Source organism: Leptodactylus fuscus, chromosome 6 (assembly GCF_031893055.1).
Source record: "Leptodactylus fuscus isolate aLepFus1 chromosome 6, aLepFus1.hap2, whole genome shotgun sequence".
Taxonomy (NCBI): domain Eukaryota; kingdom Metazoa; phylum Chordata; class Amphibia; order Anura; family Leptodactylidae; genus Leptodactylus; species Leptodactylus fuscus.
Genome location: NC_134270.1, coordinates 89912209 through 89930019, shown reverse-complemented (window position 1 = coordinate 89930019; position 17811 = coordinate 89912209). Strand labels below are relative to the sequence as shown.

Below are 17811 nucleotides of genomic sequence, written 5' to 3'. Positions count from 1 at the left end.
CGCAGGGCCCCCCGCCCCGGAATAGCAGCATCGCTTCTGCCGCTGCTTGCTTCATGCAGAGCAGAAGCATAGAGATGTTGCTGACTTCACTTGTGCCGGCGTCTAACCCTGTATTGGCGGCCCCTTCCCCCAAAGGGTAAACTACCCCCCTCCCACCAGGCTCGCTCCCGTGCACTTGGCCCCTCCTCCCTCCCCCTGAGAGCAGGCAGACATCACTTGACTCAGGAGCAGCTAGGTCAGGGCTGTGGCCACAAAAAAATGAATAAAGTAAGATAGTGGCCAAACAAAGCAGTTTTGCTGAAGCAGTGTATTTAGGAAAAGTCTTACATTCACATTAACAAGCATTATAGATAGGATCCTTGTGAAGGGACAACCCCTTTAACTATATGCAGGAGGTGTATAGTAGACAGGAAAGACAAACTTGTTTTGATTGTTTTGGCTTAGTGCCTACCTACAAGCGGCAACAGCTATACCCAATGACACACTAATCAAATCAAAAAATGCTTTATTGGCACGTCCGAATAGGTATTTGGCATTGCCAAAGCTAGTAAAGTGTGTGTGTGTGTGGGGGGGGGGGAGTTGGGTTGGGTGGGTGGTGGGTATGGGGGGGGGGGTTTGGGTTATAACAGTCCATGGAGTCTCATCTTCCTCTTCGTTGGTGACTGCTATATGGGGGGGGGGGTTGGAGGTGGGGTGGGGCAGGGCGGTTGGTTTGGGGTATAACAGTCCGTGGAGTCTCGTCTTCCTCTTCGTTGGTGACTGCTATATGGGGAGGTGGGGGCGGGGCGGGTGTTTTGGGATAAATATAACAGTCCATGGAGTCTCATCTTCCTCTGGTTTGGTGACAGCTGGACACGTATTGGGCAGCGATCTCCACAGTGGCTTCTTCTTCTCCCAGTAGGATGTAGAGTTTCCTCTTCTCGTCTGCAGATCTGAAGTCTGGGATGTGGGCAGAGAGTCTTTGGTAGTAGACGGCCCTCACAGCTGAGTATTTGGTGCAGTGTAGCAGGAAGTGGGTCTCGTCTTCTAGGACCCCCTGGTCACAGTGCTGGCACAGTCTCTTCTCCCGTGGCTTGTACGTCTGCCTGTATCGCCCCGTCTCTATCTCTAGGTTGTGGGCGCTCAGTCTGTACCGGCTCAGGGTCTGTCTGTGCTTGGGGTGGCGTATTCTCTCCAGGTAGGTGGCCATGGTGTAGTCCCTTTGTAGGGATTGGTACACGGTGAGTTTCTTGGAGTTATTCATTTCATTTCTCCATTCTTCAATGTACCGCTCTCTGTTTGCCTCTGTGGTCGCCTTTATTTCGGCCTTGGTTATCATCTGTTGGTGTTTTTGGTTTGGTGGTTGGCTGCTGTTTGGTTGGTGAATGTCTGGTTTGCTCAGGTGGCTTAGCCAGGCTTGGTGGTGGTAGGAGTCGGGCTTGCTCACCTGGATGTGTGCCTGGAAAGCTAGCGCCCTCTTCTGTATGGTGAGTCATAGGGGGAGTCTGCCTAGCTCTGCCCTGCAGGCCATGTTGGAGGTGTTGCGATGGACATGGAGCAGGTATTTGCAGAACTCCAGGTGGAAGTTCTCTGTTGGGCTGGAATCCCACTTTGACTGGTCTGGGTAGGTGGCTGGGCCCCAAACTTCACTGCCATAGAGAAGGATCGGGGTGATGACTGCGTCAAATATCTTCAGCCAGACCCTCACCGGTGGTTTGAGGTGGTACAGTTGTCTTCTGATGGCGTAGAAGGTTCTGCAGGCTTTTGCTTTCAGGGTTTCTATTGCTGCTTTGAAGCTTCCTGATTGGCTGAGCTCCAGCCCCAGGTAGGTGTAGCTGTTGGTTTTCTCCAGTGTGGAGCCGTTCAGTGTGAATTGTGGGGTGGTGGAGGCTTTATTGTGGCCCTTCTTCTGAAATACCATGATTTTGGTCTTCTTCTGGTTGATGGGTAGGGCCCATGTGGTGCTGAATTTTTCCAGCACTGACAGGCTTTCTTGGAGGTCTTTCTCGGTGGGGGCCAGGAGTAGGAGGTCATCGGCATACAGCAGGAACTTCACCTCTCGATTGTTCAGGGTGAGGCCTGGGGTTGGTGAGGTCTCCAGGGCTGTAGCCAGTTCATTGATATAGATGTTGAAGAGCGTTGGGCTCAGGCTACAGCCTTGTCTGACCCCTCGGGCCTGTTGGAAGTATGCGGTCCTTTTCCCATTCACCTTCACACTGCACTGGTTTCCGGTGTAGGAGCTCTTGATGACGTCGTACGTTCTTCCTCCTATTCCACTCTCTAGGAGTTTTAGGAGTAGGCCTGGGTGCCATACTGAATCAAACGCCTTCTTAAAGTCCACGAAGCAGGCGAATATCTTGCCTCTTCTGGTGTTGTGGACGTGCGTCTTGATGAGGCTTTGCAGGGTGTAGATATGGTCTGTGGTGCGGTGGTTTGGCATGAACCCTGCTTGGCTCTTGCTGAGGACCCCGTGTTGTGTGAGGAAGGTGAGGATTCTGTTATTGATGATGCTGTTGAACAGTTTCCCTAGCGTGCTGCTGACGCAGATCCCTCTGTAGTTGTTGGGGTTATATTGGTCCCCATTCTTGTAGATGGGGGTTATGAGCCCTTTGTTCCAGTCTTCGGGGAAGTGTCCAGCATTGAGCACGAGGGTGAATAGCTTTGCCAGTGCCGCGTGTATTGCTGGAGGGCTGTATTTGATCATCTCTGGTAGGATGCCGTCAGGGCCACTGGCCTTTTTGCCTTTCAGCAGGACAATTCTTTCCTGTATATCTTTTATGGTGATTGGTGAGTCCAGAGGGTTCTGGAAGTCTTTGATGACTTTCTCCATGTCCCTCAGTTTGGTGATTATCTGTTGCTGTTCTGGAGTTAGTTCTTCTTCTGGGATGTTTTTGTAGAGACCTCTGAAGTAGTTGAGCCAGATATTGCCATTTTGGATGTGGAGAGAGTTTTTCTTGGGCTTTGTGCCCATGTGGTGCCAGGTCTCCCAGAATGAGCTGTCCTGGAGGGAGTCCTCTAGTTGCTCGATTTTGTGGGAGAGGTATCTCTGTTTCTTCTCTCTGAGGGTGCCCTTGTATTGCTTGCATAGATTGTTGTAGGCTTCCCTCACCTCCTTGTTGTTGGGGTCCCTGTGTTTTTGGTTGGAGGCTGTTCTTAGGGTATGGCGTAGTGCTCTGCAGTCGCTGTCGAACCATTTGTGGGACTGATTAATGGTGCTATAGATATCATACTCATTTTGGATATTTCTGAAAACTATCATACCCTTTTACCTACAGACGTATAGAGTAGTTCACAATATCAAAAAAAGCAGGTCAAAAAAATTCCAGGGATAGAAACCTCATCCAACACAAACCCACCAAGAAGTGTCTAATACACCTGCAACACAATCAGAGGTAAATTAACAAAAGTCACCAGAGCCAAGCATAGCAACCCAGCTCCACAGACAAGTTAGGATCATATAAATGAAAAAGTGCTTTCACCTTAAAAATCAGTGCCACCTTTTTAGAATTTTCTGGACTAATGAGGCAGTTACTCTAATGGGATAGGGTGCAATACTCTCTGGGTTAATATGCTGCGTTTTTCTTGACAGACTCTCTTTAAAAGCATTGAAATTGGTAAGCATCATCCATATCTAAGGCATTGGATGAAATGCATCCTCCAGAGAAAGTGGAATTCATTTTAGTCACATAGTGGAAAGCACAATCTACCTCTTACCTGCACATATCCTTGTTAGGGTCTGTATCACCATCCACTTATGCTCAAATGAACTTGATGATGTTTCTAATATATTCAAAAATATTTCTTTGAAAAACACCTATAAAAAGGGAAAATAAAAAAAGCATCAGGTGAAGAAAAAAAAAAAAAACACCACTAACGAGCTGTACAGAACGCACTTTGAGATACTGCTTACCTCAACCTGCATTTTTAGATGCATCTTGAAATTAGACAGTAGGCTAAGAAATATGGCCAAAGAAAGTTCAAAAACATCAGGTACAGAGGACACCCCATTTTTCGATAAGGCTACGCAGAGGTATTGCTTGATTGCATTTATGAACAGTTCATGGGTCTTAAAAACAGGTCCAGCATTCTGCAATACAGATAGCAGGAGCTGGAGGGAGAGAATCCTAGATCGAAGCTCATGGGACCTGCAAATCAAGAAAAGATATAGGTGCACTTTCTAAAAATGTACTACTCAAGCACTACATAACATGAATGAACTAATCATAATACTTACAATTCTTAAGTTTTCAGACACTTAGTCTAAACTCATTAAAGCTAGTTTTTCCAATCTAAAAGATTCCACGTCAACAAAATAAGAGCAAGCTGTTTAAGATATTTTGTACTTGATGCAGTTTTCCCAACAGATGTTTACAAAAAGATCACTGTAGCAAAAGTCCAGTAGGCCAGAAAATTACATGCATACACTAAGATGACTGTGCCTTTAACCCCTTCCCGCCGATGGCACTTTTTGACTTCCTGACCAAGCTTGATTTTTCAAAACGGACATGTGTCACCATGTGGCAATAACTTTGGAATGCTTTAACTTACCAAAGTGATTTTGAGACAGTTTTTTTCGTAACACATTGTACTTCATGTAAGTGGTAAATTTTGGTTATGTTTTGTGTTTAATTATGAAAAAATAGGAAATTAGGTGGAAATTTTGAAAAATATGCATTTTATAAAGTTTGAAATGATGTGCATTGCATACAGATAGTCAGACCGCCAAAATTATATCATAAATCTCATGTCCCAGACCTCTGCTTTATGTCGGCATCAAACTTTAGTCACCCTTTTATTTTTTACGGACATTATAAGGTTTACAAGTGAAACAACAATATTCAAAATTTTCAAATTTCCAAAATCCATTTTTTAATTGATACAAAATGGAGGTGCAATTTTCAAATTTGATTTTATTTTACTAATATTTTAGTTTAGCCCTAGAATTTGCACATTCACAAGGGGTTAAAGGAGAAAACGCATCCCACAATTTGATATGCAACTTCTCCTGACTACCATAGTACCCCACTTGTGGGTGTAAACTAATATATGGACGCTCAGCGAGACGCAGAAGGGAAGGCGCGCCAAGGAGCTTTTAGAGGGCAGATCTGGCTGTGATCAGTTTCAGGAACCATGTCGCATTTACAAAGCCCTTGAGGTGTCAAAACAGTGGAAACCTCTAGAACAGGGGTAGGGAACGTATGGCTCTCCAGCTGTTGCAAAACTACAACTCCCAGCATGCATACTGGCTCTGCTGTTCTGGGAACTCCCATGGAAGTGAATGGAGCATGCTGGGAGTTGTAGTTTCACAGTAGCTGGAGAGCCAAAGGTTCCCTACCCCTGCTCTAGAAAGTGACCCCATTTTGAAAACCGCACCCCTCAAAGAATTTATCAAGTGATGTAGTGAGCATTAGTAACCCCGAAGTTAATATGTAAGCTATGCGGAGTAAATTGGGTACACCAAATCCCATTCTATTTTCCCACTAGCTCCTATGACACGGACGGGGAAGAGGGCATTCTGGGGGATCAGTGCTGGTGTTAAAAAAAAAAAAAATCAATTATTTTTGCATCGGCATCTTCTGAAAGACATTACATTTTTATTTTTCGCTAGACAGAGCTGGTTGAGGGCTTATTTTTTGCGGGAAGACCTCTTCTTTTTATTGGTACCATTTTGGTTTTCATCTGACCATTTGATTACTTTTTATTGAACATTTTGTAAGGGAAAGGTGGTGAATAATCATTATTTTGTGCGGTTTTCTACGTTTTTTTTTTTTTACGACGTTCGGGATAAATAATGTTTTAATTTTATTGTTCAGGTTATTACGGACGTGGTGATACGAAATATATAATGTTTCTCTTTTTCTTTATTTTACATTAAACATTTTATATGGGGGAAAAGGGATTTTGGGGGCTTTATTTCTAATTTATTTTAAACTTAAACTTTTTTATTTTTACTATTTTCTAACTTTTTTTTTTCTGTCCCCATGAGGGATTGAAGTAGTAATCTGCTGATCACTGCTTCACTAGACATACGCTGCAATACACGTATTACACGTGTATTGCAGAGTATAGGAAGCGGTCAGCCTGTGTAGACGCACAGGCTGACTTACACAAGTGATTTTGAGATTGTACTTCATATTCGTGGTAAACATTTGGGGGGGGGGGGGAGCAAAAAAAAAAACAAAACACAATTTTCAAAATGTAAAATGCTCTGCTTTTCAGGAAAATAGTCATACCTCCCCAGTACATGAATAAATATTATCTACCATGACTCTGCTTTATATTGGCATCATCTTTTAATCGTCCTTTAATTTATTTTGGATGTTAGAAGGCTGTGAAGTTTAACAGCAATTTTCTAGATTTACAAGTAAATTTCCCAAACTCATTTTTTAGGGATGACTTCTCTTCTGAAGAGGATTATAAATGCCTATATATTAGAAACCCCTATAAAGCACCACATTTTTAAAACTGCACCCTTTAGATCAGTGGTGCCCAATACGTCGATCACGGGATGCAGCCAGGGATCCCTGGTGTCTGCTTGTTCACAGTGCAGGCTGAGAGTCGACTCTAAGCCTGCGCTGTGAACAAGCACTCCGGACACTTGCAGGCCGCTCTTAGGGATGGAGGGGGCCGGGGTGCTGCTTGTTCACAGCGCAGGCTGAGAGTCATCTATGGACACTGGCATAGCCCCTAGGAGTAGCAAAACAATGAAAACCCCCAAAAAGTGACCCCATTTTGGAAACTACACCCACCACAATTTATTAGGGGATGTAATGAACATTAGTATCCCAATCAGGATTGCAAAGCGGATAGTGAAAAGCCAATACAAAGCTGTAGCTGTGTGGGGTGCATTGGGAACACAAATTCCGTACTATGTTCCCAATAGCTCCCATGATTGGGGCAGGTCACTCTGGTGTAAATTTTAGTGTATTTTCTCTTATAAGCTGTAAATATGGGGATGGGGGGTGTCCCCTGATATACGCTCACAAAGCTTATACATTCCCTTCCTGCCGCAGCCAATCAATTCTGACATTGCATTTTACCTTTTAAAATTTTTCGCCATGCAGCGTACAGTGTAAGTAACATGTGACCTTTATTCTGCTGGTCAGTACAATTACGGCGATACCTCACATATTTTTTTATGCAATACTAATTCTGCAGAACAAAAACACATTTGGGAACATTAATCAGTGATTTTTGCATTGCCATCTCCTGAGAGGTGTAACATTTCTATTTTTTGGTTGACAGTGTTGTTTGAGGGCTTATTTTTTGAAGGACAACCTGTGCTTTTTATTGGTACTGTTGTGGGGTACATATGACTTTTTGATCACTTTTTATAGCATATTTTGTAAGGAGAGATGGCGAAAAATCACTACTTTAGTCAGGTTTTTTTCCTGCGTTCAGCGCGTATATTTAATATTGTTTCAGTTTTGTTATACAGGTTGTTACGGACACAACAATACCAACTATGTACCGTTTCTATTAATTTTTAGGTTTCTTTTTATATAATTCATTTTCTATTCTATAGAAAAAATTTAATTTTTGGGGCTTTATAACTTTACTAGCTTCTGCCCGCGACTTTGTCTGTGGGTTGTTGTTGGCGATGAGCCGCTTATATTTAGCGAAAGGAGGTTGGCTATGACCCGCCTGCATCCGCATCTCTGCTACATCTGTGCATATGCGCAGCAGACCCATGTGTATGTACATCCCTATGGAGAGCAGAGCAAGCTGTGCTACCGCGCTGCCTCAGCTCTGCTACATCTTGCAATTTAGATCAGAGGGATGGTCTTGTGTGAGTGTCCTAGCAGAGTCTGTGTTAGACAGGGCTGAACAGCTGCTGCTCAACTTTGACAGAGTTCGCCCTTCCCCCCAGCAGAGCCCGAACAGCACACGCCATCGTGTTACACACACACACACAAACTGCTAACACGCTGTCTCAGATCTGCTGCATCTGTCATTTTGGATTACAGGGGTTGTCTTGTGTGAGAGTGTCTGAGCAGCTTCTGCTTGGGTATGCGTTAACCAATCACCGTTTTATTCAGTAAAGAATGAGTGAACGTTTTCGGTCATTGAGACCTTCCTCAGACTCTCCAGTCAGTCCCGACCAGGCCCGCAACAAAATGAAGATTAGAAATGGCAAGTAGCTCAGAATTTGCGCTGGCACTGTGAAAAGCTAATGGCTAGTGGAATGGCGCCATTCCACTAGCCATCAGCTTTTCACAGTGCCAGCGCAAACTCTGAGCTACTTGCCATTTCTAATCTTCATTTTGTTGCGGGCCTGGTCGGGACTGACTGGAGAGTCTGAGGAAGGTCTCAATGACCGAAAACGTTCACTCATTCTTTACTGAATAAAACGGTGATTGGTTAACGCATACCCAAGTGTGAAGCTCTTCTTTACCTATATACTAAGGGGCGGGACCCTAGCTTCATCTACCAGGGTCAGCAATTGTATCCCTACAAATACTGAGCAGCTTCTGCATTACAAACGGCTGAACGGATGCTGCTGAAACGTACCACAGTTCCCCCGCTCCCCCATCAGAGGCAGAACACATTCCCCATCCTACTCACTGCAACTCTACACCCGATATACTCCTTTTGCCCAGACGCAGCCTGCATGTTCTGTAGTCTCCTGATCTTCCATGAGACTCCATTTTCTTCAGCTTTCACACTCTACAGCTTCATCAATATAGCTCCGTCCACAAATTAGTGTGTAGCTCCTCCCATCGCATAGCCTGATCCTATCGGAGAACGGCTTAAGGACCTGTGATGACATCATCACAGGTCCTTTAGTGTTGTGTGAACCGAAATTCATTCATAGCAGTTGGGACGTCATTTACCAGGATAAGAAGTAGCCTATGTTCCTATCTATGTATGTGGCAAATTTCAGCCAAATCCGTTCATCCATTTTTGCGTGATTGAGGAACAAACATTCAAGCACATAAAATTTCACATTTACAATATTAGTAGGATTAACTTTTTTTAAAACTTTTTTTTTTTTTTTTTTTTTACTTTTTTCACTTTTTCATGTGTCCATTTAGGACACTTGATTCAGCAATACTTGATTGCTTATATAGTGTTACTAGCTGGTACCCGCGACTTCGTCTGCGGTGATTGTAGAAGTGGGAAAATACAGGCGCGGGTAAGGTTTTCGTACTGTGTATAAGGTATGGGATATGAAATGTAACTTTGTATCTTGTTTTTTTCAGAGAATACGTGAGACTTTTGTCTTGAATGTAATTTGTATTTGAGCTGCTATACGGTGTTGTGAGAAACTGAACATAGTGACTTTGGGACAGAGGTATTTGAAGTTAATATACCTCGATATATGACATTGTATGCTTTGTTATTTTCTGCCAGTAGTGTGTTGACATTTTTTTGTTTTTAAAAGTTGCCATATTCTGACAGCAGTCACGTTTTTATTTGTCTGTGTCGGCGGATGTCTTTTTTTGCGGGGCCGGGTGTAGTTTTTAGTTGTTGCATTTTCGGGAAATGCTATTGGTTTGATCACTTTTGATTGATATTTGTACGATAATGAAAATAGTGAAAAAACAGCGGTTTTGGACTTTTCAGTATGTTTGCCGCTACGGACTTAAGCGTCCAGGCAAAATATTTGTATAGCTTTGTAGAGCGGGCGATTTCGGACACAGGGATACCTAACATGTATGCGTTTCACAGTATTTAATTACTTTTGTGTTCCAGGGAAAGGGGGGGGGATTTGAATTTGTAATACTTTTTATTTTTTATTTATTTATTTTTTTTTTTTGCATTTATTAGACCGCCTAGGGGTATTGACATGGGTGGGCGGTGTCGCGGATTGTCAGAGCGGTGGGGGTCGGCAAACATGGCTACTCCGGAGTGTTAAAGAGAGCCTCCTGGAGTATCGTTGTGATTGTGTGGGGTTAGGGGCTAGGCTGTAGAGGGCAATATGAATTTTGTGGCTTGCTATGGTCCAAAGTGTGTGAGATTGCAGAGATGGTGGTGTGAGTTTGGGTTTTGTGGGGGTCCTGGCACAAACGTATGTGTGCTATTGTGACGAAAAGTAGCCTATTGCGCAATCGGGTGTATTAACTATGTTTGTGGAAAATTTCAGCCAAATCGGTCGAGCAGGTTTTGCATGATTGAGGAACACCCACCCAAACATCCAAACACACAAACCCACAAACTTTCACATTTATAATATTAATAGGATGCACTATGAGACACAGTATGCACAGCCTGACGTTGAAGGTCCTGGCAGGATCACCAGGTATGTGAGGGCTCCGGGCAGCCTGGGGTCACTGGCCAGACCCCAGGCTGCATAATACAGATACCGCCGCATTCAAAGGGTTAAAACTTCCTGTCGGAGCTCAGCTCCGACGGGAGGTTATGCAAAAGGATGATAGCTGCCGGTAACAGCTAACACCTGCTTCCGATTCCGCCCGCTCACTATCCTTGACGTAGTATTACTTCATGGTGCACGAAGTACCTAGTGCTCATGAAGTAATAGTATGTCAAAGGTCGCTAAGGGGTTAAGTTTGTGGGAAAGTGAATCCTTTGAAGGATTGTTCTTTTGAACTATTTCAAACAAATATAAGGTCTTCAATGTATTGCTTATTATAAATAATGCATTGTGACCAAGGATGAATGTTGTACACAAAAGTTTCCTCAAATTTCCCCAGAAACAAGTTTGCACTACTCGGGGCAAACCTGGTTCCAAAATTGTAGCAAAATTAACTTTACGCCCCTTAATAAATAATTTTCTTCAACAGGGTATGTGGTTGTGGTCTGTGGACATCAAAATATTCATAATGTTCAAATATTGGAACGAAGGCAAGAGTAAAATGATATATGACAAAGAACGGCTTCCAAATCTAAACTAAGCAAGGCCACACTTACTTGGGGTCTGGAGGTCCAACCCCTAGAGGCTTCATTGACAGTTTGCAGAGTGAGCGAAACACTAGGAAAGCATCTTTCTGTAGGATGTGGGTGAATCTAGCACCAGAATGTTGATCAGGTAGAGAATCAGACTCCTGAATGGAAGAAAGCAGATTACATTACACTGTACCCATGATATTCTGCAAGAATGGCCAGGAGAAGACAGACCCATGTGACAATAGTCTTCTTTGAAAATCATAACCCCAAATACAGGAGATATGGACGTACCAAATTATCCATGGAAGACACAGATTGCCCATCATCTACTATTCCATTTGTGTGCTCAGTGGGTGGGAGATCAGCAGCTTCAGTGTTATTTTGTAGCACCTTCCCTTCAGACTCTATGGGATGAAATCATAAGTTAAAAATAACAAATAGCAATTCTAGTGGCTTCTATTAAGTCACTTTAATTACAGCACCTGTCAAATTTTTAACTTCTATGCTACCAATGAGAAAATATCTCATAAAATATACAAAAATAACCAATAATGACCCTCATACCTTTATCTTCAGGATCATTTGGTGCCTCCCATGCCCTATCCACCTGTGACAGCGTCTCTGGCTCCCTGTCCAACTGGGACAATGGCTCCTTAGCCACTAAGTGATAAAAAATATATATATATATATATATATATATATATATATATATATATATATATATATATATATATATATATATATACACACACACACATACACTCATTTGTTTGTTTGGATACAGATTTCCACTAGTTGTGCTCACTATCTTGTACTGCTAAGGGTTCCTTGTTTTGCTTCTCAGGGATGAAAACTTTTGTGTTTTGAGATTACACAGCTGTTGCATATGACTACATTAAAGGGGTTTTTCCGAGCAAACTTTAAAAAAAAAAAGTTTTTTTTATTAACCCATTGATAGCACTAAATGCACCCAAATCACTTCTGCAGTGTTATGAGCTATTTCTGGCTTTCTCTGGTGTCCTCTGCATTTGTTTACATGGGTAGCTTCCTGCTATCTTAGTCTACAATTACCATGATGCATTACAGGTCACTCAGATCTCCCTCTCACTTCCTCCCTCACAGCCCCCCACTCCCTCTGTTTCCCTGGCTAGCCCGCTGACTTCAAGCCCTATCTACCTAATCATACTTACCTGTCTTGTCGTCCTGGAGATGACTTTAGTGTGCTGCTGTCCCCGCTCCTGCCCACACCTGGGATCCGAAACTGGCGTCTGCGCATTAGAAACTCTGCTTCTTTTTGGTTTTGCAGGTGTTCTATTGTGCAGGCGCCAGCTCACTTGTGAAGGAAGCGACAGCCTGCTAGGAAGGGAGCAGTGAGCATTGGGGTAGGGGGTTTAGCTTAGGGGTAAAGTTTTAATTTATCCCGGACAACCCCTTTAAGCTTTGGTAAAGATTTTGCTGAGCACTAAACTTAATACATTTCTTTACTTTTGACCCAAGAGATGTTCATGAGACATAGATCTACTGTCTTTAGCGGAACAGATTATTCACACCTCTTTCTTCTCTCTGCTGACTGCCATTGGTGACAATGCCAATTATAGATGCAGTTGGCGTACTCCGAAGAAGAATCTCTCTACTCGATATAGTAACTGGAGAGCCCATTAGTTTATCAGCTGCAGGAGACTGAAGCTTTTGATTTGTATTATCTTGATGTTCAAAAACCTATGAGAAAACATGAAATCTGTTGCAGAAGGTTCTTAAATATAAACATACCTACAGACTACAATGGACTACATTAAACGTACAGTTCTGCTGATTTGCTTGACAGGACTTCAAAGGGTTTTGTTGTTTTTTTTTTGTTAGGGAAACAGCTGCACAAAAATTAATATTATACATAGTTTTTTTTTATTGAAAAGGCTTTATACAGATAGGAAATATATTTTAAGAAAAGCTTAATGACAAAGCCCAAAAGTGCAATAAGGACTCGGCCTCATTTTTCAAAATGGATGTGTCAATTTATATGGCAATAACTGAGACATTAAAATTACAAAACTGATTTTGAGATTGTTTTTTGTGACACATTGTACTTTATGTTAATTTGCACTTTTGCATGGCGGATTTTGCTGGAATAGTTTTTGGGTGCTATGTCATATTTGCAGAACTCCTAAAACACCAGTACAATTGAAATCCACCAAAAGTGACAATTTTAGAACTATACCCCTAAAGGAATTTATCAACTGGCATCATCATTTTGAGCCCAAAAGTGCTTCCCAAAAATTCATGTACAAAGTGAAACTTGGACATTTTTACAGAAATATGTCACTTCAGTGACCCATTTATTGCGCACACTTTTTGCCATCAGAGACCCTCACTCCTAAAACTATAAAATAGGTTATCCCAGGTACAAAAAACAAATTGCACATATGGAGGAAAACTGCTGCTTGGGCACACAACAAGACTCAGAAGGGAATGAGCACTGCACTTTTTAGATTTTATAGTACAGCTATGGAGGGACTTTCTGGACGCTATGTTGTTTTTGCAGAGCTCTGGAAGTGCAAGTAAATTGAAATTCCCCAAAAAAAGTAGATACAATTTTAAGGTCTCTGCAAACATGACAGCAGTTTACGCCCAATTGTATGACACTGTTGTACCCAGGATAACGTCCTTAATTTCATCATATGTGGATATAAACTGCTGTTTGGGCACAGCCACTGAATTGTCAGTAAAGTGTAATACACAGACACGTGACACCACTTTGGAAACTACTCAGTATTCATTTCTGGAAAATAAATGATAGAAACACTTGAGACTTAAAAATGTTCACTGTACCCCTGGATAAATACCTTCAGGGGTGTAGTTTCGAGAATGGGGTCAATTTACTGGCATTTCAGGAGGTCTGCAAAAGTGTCATGATGTCCAAAAGCCAAACTGTGCTCAAAAAAACAAAATGGTGCTCCTTCCCTTTTGTGCCTGATTGCGTGCCCAAACATCAGTTTATATCTAAATATCACAAAGTAGGTTATCCTGGTTATTCAGTGTCAAACATATGGGCAAAAACTGAAGTTTGGGCACACAGCTGGTTGCAAGAGGGAAGGAGCACGGTGTGGTTTTTGGAGCAAAGATTTAGATGTTTGCTATCAATTACATGACATGTTTTCAGAGTCTCTAAGGTGCCATAAAAAAAAAAAAAAAAAAAAAAAAAAAAAAAAAAAAAGAATACCCTAGGGAGTGACCCCAAAACTGCACCCCCTCAAAGAATTTAAAAGAGGTGTAGTGAGCATTAGTATGCCAGTCGTGAATGCACAGCGGATGGTGAAAAGTAGCTCCTATGATTGGAGTACTACATCCCCAGTAGCTCCTATCATTGGCGGTGGTAGTGTGTGTGTGTGTGTGTGGGGGGGGGGGTTAGGGTCACTCCGTTCTGGTTTCTTTTCCCATGTAAGTTCTAAAACTGGGGTGTACTCTAATATATGATCAGACAGCTTATACATTCCCTTCCTGCTACAGCCAGTTGTGTTCTAATGGTTTGGCGATTTGGGGGTGTGGGGGGGGGTTTGACTTTACATTGTACAGGCTAAATTTATTTATATTTTCTGGTGATGTGACCATATGAGGGCTTTTTTTTTGTGGTATGAGATGCATTTTGTAATTACTGCATTTTAGGGTGCCTATAAATGTGTTAACTCCTTTTGCTGGATTTAAAAAAACAAAAAAAAAAAACCACACACAGACATCAATTCTGCATTGCACTTTACCGCTTAAATATTTTGCCATGGAACACAGAGCATGAGTAAAGGGTTAACCTTATTCTGCAGGTCAATACAATAACAGTAAATTCTATCGATTTTTAATGCATTACTAGTTTTACAGAACAAAAACCCACTTGGGGACATAAATCAATTATCTTTGCATCACCATCCTCTAAGATGCATAACATTTTTATATTTCAGTTGATAGTTGGTTGAGCGCTCATTTTTTACGGGGCAACCTATGCTTTTTATTGGTACTGTGTTGGGGTACATATAACATCACTTTTAAATACTATAATTTGTAAGGTGAAATGGCTGGAAAAAAAAAATTCCGTCCCCCCCTCCACATTCACTGAGGTTAAAATGTTGAAGTTTTATTGTACAGGATGTTAAAGATGTGGAAAAACTAGATATGTATTGTTTTTATAAATTTTTAGGGAGATAGATATATATATATATATATATATATATACACACACATACATACACACAGTATATATATATATATATATATATATATATATATATATATATATATATATATATATATATATATATATATATATATATATACACACCGTCCCGAATATAAGCTGACCCCCCCTAATTTTACCACAAAAAACTGGGAAAACTTATTGACTCGAGTATAAGCCTAGGGGGGAAATGCAGCAGCTGTTGGAAAATTTAAAAAATTAAAATGGCCGAGTTCTTGGGTGCAGTAGATACTGGGGAAGGGGAGGGGGTGTTTTGGTTGTCTGTCTGCCCCTTCTCTGAGCTTGAGGACTGGGTTTTTTACCCCCCAGTTGGAATTCAGCCTGGCTGAATATAGGGTATCTGCAGTGCTCCTATTAACCCCTTCCCGACGGAATAGGAGCACTGCAGATATCCTATATTCAGTAGACTGGGCACTTTCAGACACAGGGATATCTAATGTGTACGTGTGTCACAGTCATTTTCTACTTTGAGGGCAGGTTCACACTAGCACCCAATCTCCGTTATGCATAACGGTTTCGCCATGGGCAGCAGAAGACGCTCACCAACAGACACTGAATGTCGGTTTCTGTCCTCTCCCGACAGAAAACGGAAACCTGCATAACTGAGATCAGGTGCTGGTGTGAACCCGCCTTTATATGAATTATAGGGAAAGGAGTGATTTAGAACTTTTATTTATTTAATTTTTTATTATATATATTTTTTTTAAACTTTTTTTTTTTTAACAATTTAGCCCCCCCTGGGGGATTTGAACCTGCAGTCATTTGATTGCAAGTCCCATAGACGGCAATACAAGTGTATTGCCGTCTATGGGAGATTCTCTAAATTACTATTACGGCTGATCATAGACCAGCCGTAATAGTAATATAGCGATGACAGGCCTGGGAGCCTTCATTAGGCTCCCGGCTGTCGTCGGAACAGGTTGGCTACTGCGAGCTCGCTGCGCAGGAGCCGGCCTGCATCTTTAAAGGTATTGGGCAGGCAGAAGGGGGGAGGACATCTCCGGAGGGCACCTCCGCTGTAACGCTTACAGTGGAGATTCCAAAGCTTATGCCTACAATCAGAGATCGCAGGAATAAGCTTCAGCATCTCTGTTGTAAGCATTACAGCGGAGGTGCCGGTTTCTATGGCGACCGCTCTGCAGAGCAGCGCCATTACACTTACACACCCGGCATCCGGACCCGGCATCCAGACGGGGCAGGTGCCGGGGCCAAAGCATCGCCGTGCTCCTGCTAGGAGCGCGGCGATGCTGCACATTAAAAGCTGCAGAAGTACTTACGGTACTTCTGCTAGCAGGCCAGGAAGCAGCCACACGCCGGGTGTGGGCCTGAGCTTACGTGGCCACGTCACCCGGCGTGTGATGGAGTGGTGGGGGGGCGGGGTCTGCTATCCTGGCCTGCTAGCAGAAAATTACCGTAATGACCCGAATATAAGCCGAGGAGCACTTTTTCAGCACAAAAACTGTGCTGAAAACTCGGCTTATACTCGAGTATATACGGTATATATATTCCATTCATTCATTCTATATAGGATGAGGAAATGTTGGGTACTTCCCATGTGTCTATAGACTGCAATGACAATACACATGTTTACACGTGTATTGCAGTGTATCGTACTGAATCAGCGATCAGACCATCACTGGTTCAGGTCCCCTAGTGGCACATCAGTAATTTATTTTTTTTTCCCAGAAAGTCAGTAATTCTCCTGTATAATACTGGGGAGGTTCCTAAATTACAGACAATTATAGAGCAGATTTCTGCTCTACTCACTGTGTGCAGTGCATGGCAGCTAGTCTCATTCACACTTGCGCCTGGTATTCGTCCGTCGTTAATCAGCCTCAAAGGGGTATTCCCACGTCGCATACTCACCAGTCTTCACTGCTGTAAAATCTTCTTTCTTCCTAGTTTCTTGCGTCATTTGGTGGGCGGGGTTTCACATGCAACCTGGTGTTTAGCTCCGCCCCAAATTAGTGTGTAGCTCCGCCCATCGCATAGCGTGACCCTATGGGGCGGCTGAAGGGCCTGTGATGTCATTAAAGGTCCCCAAAAACACTATATGCACAATATTGGACTATGAAGTACAGGCAGGAGCAACTCCATTCTGTTTTACATACAGAGACTGCCTGTCTCTGCCATAATGAATACAATTGAAATAGCTAGCCTGATAACTGGGAGAACAGAAGATGAGTTCAGAAATGAAAGCAGCTCCTCTCCCCTATCTGAGATCAGGAAGCTAGGTCATGTGGTGTATACACAGGAATAGCTAGAAACACAGGCTAGCTCCTGTGCACTTAGCTCCTCCTCCCTCCCCCCTGAGAGCAGGCAGATACACCACTTGACTTTTGAGCAGATAAGTCAAGGGCTGTGTCAACAATGAATTGACTAAAGTAAGATAGTGGACAAACAAAGCAGTTTCGCTGAAGCAGTGTATTTAGGAAAAGTCCTAAATCCACATTAACAAGCAGTATAGATATGATCCTTGTGATGGGACAACCCCTTTAAGATCAGAAAAACTGTTTAGAAACTGTTTGTTTAAAACCCATTCATTACAATGGGATTTTTTTAAAAATCCACAGTTGTACGTTTTGAGCTTTATTGCCATGAGTCCGCTTTTGACTAGAGACCAAAGTTGGACTTGCAGGACTTTGTGTCTGTATAATAAAATAAGGATAAACAATGCACTGCCTCAAAACCGGGTTGTTTTTTTTTGTTTTTGTTTTTTTTTGGGGGGGGGGTTAAACATTGAG

The 17811-nt window shown here is 42.5% G+C and overlaps 1 protein-coding gene across 2 annotated transcripts in view; it reads right to left on the bottom strand.

The window, feature by feature from the left end:
- Positions 1-17811, bottom strand: part of ARFGEF2 (ARF guanine nucleotide exchange factor 2) — a 145110-nt gene that overhangs the window by 105983 nt on the left and 21316 nt on the right. The window contains exons 6-11 of one of the 2 annotated variants that reach the window (XM_075276751.1): positions 12378-12546; positions 11392-11487; positions 11119-11231; positions 10852-10985; positions 3890-4124; positions 3694-3793 (exon numbers count right to left, since the gene is read on the bottom strand). In XM_075276751.1, coding sequence (XP_075132852.1) covers positions 3694-3793; positions 3890-4124; positions 10852-10985; positions 11119-11231; positions 11392-11487; positions 12378-12546 — 847 coding nt within the window. The remainder of the gene's footprint in view (positions 1-3693; positions 3794-3889; positions 4125-10851; positions 10986-11118; positions 11232-11391; positions 11488-12377; positions 12547-17811) is intronic. The other variant, XM_075276752.1, reaches the window with a different exon arrangement.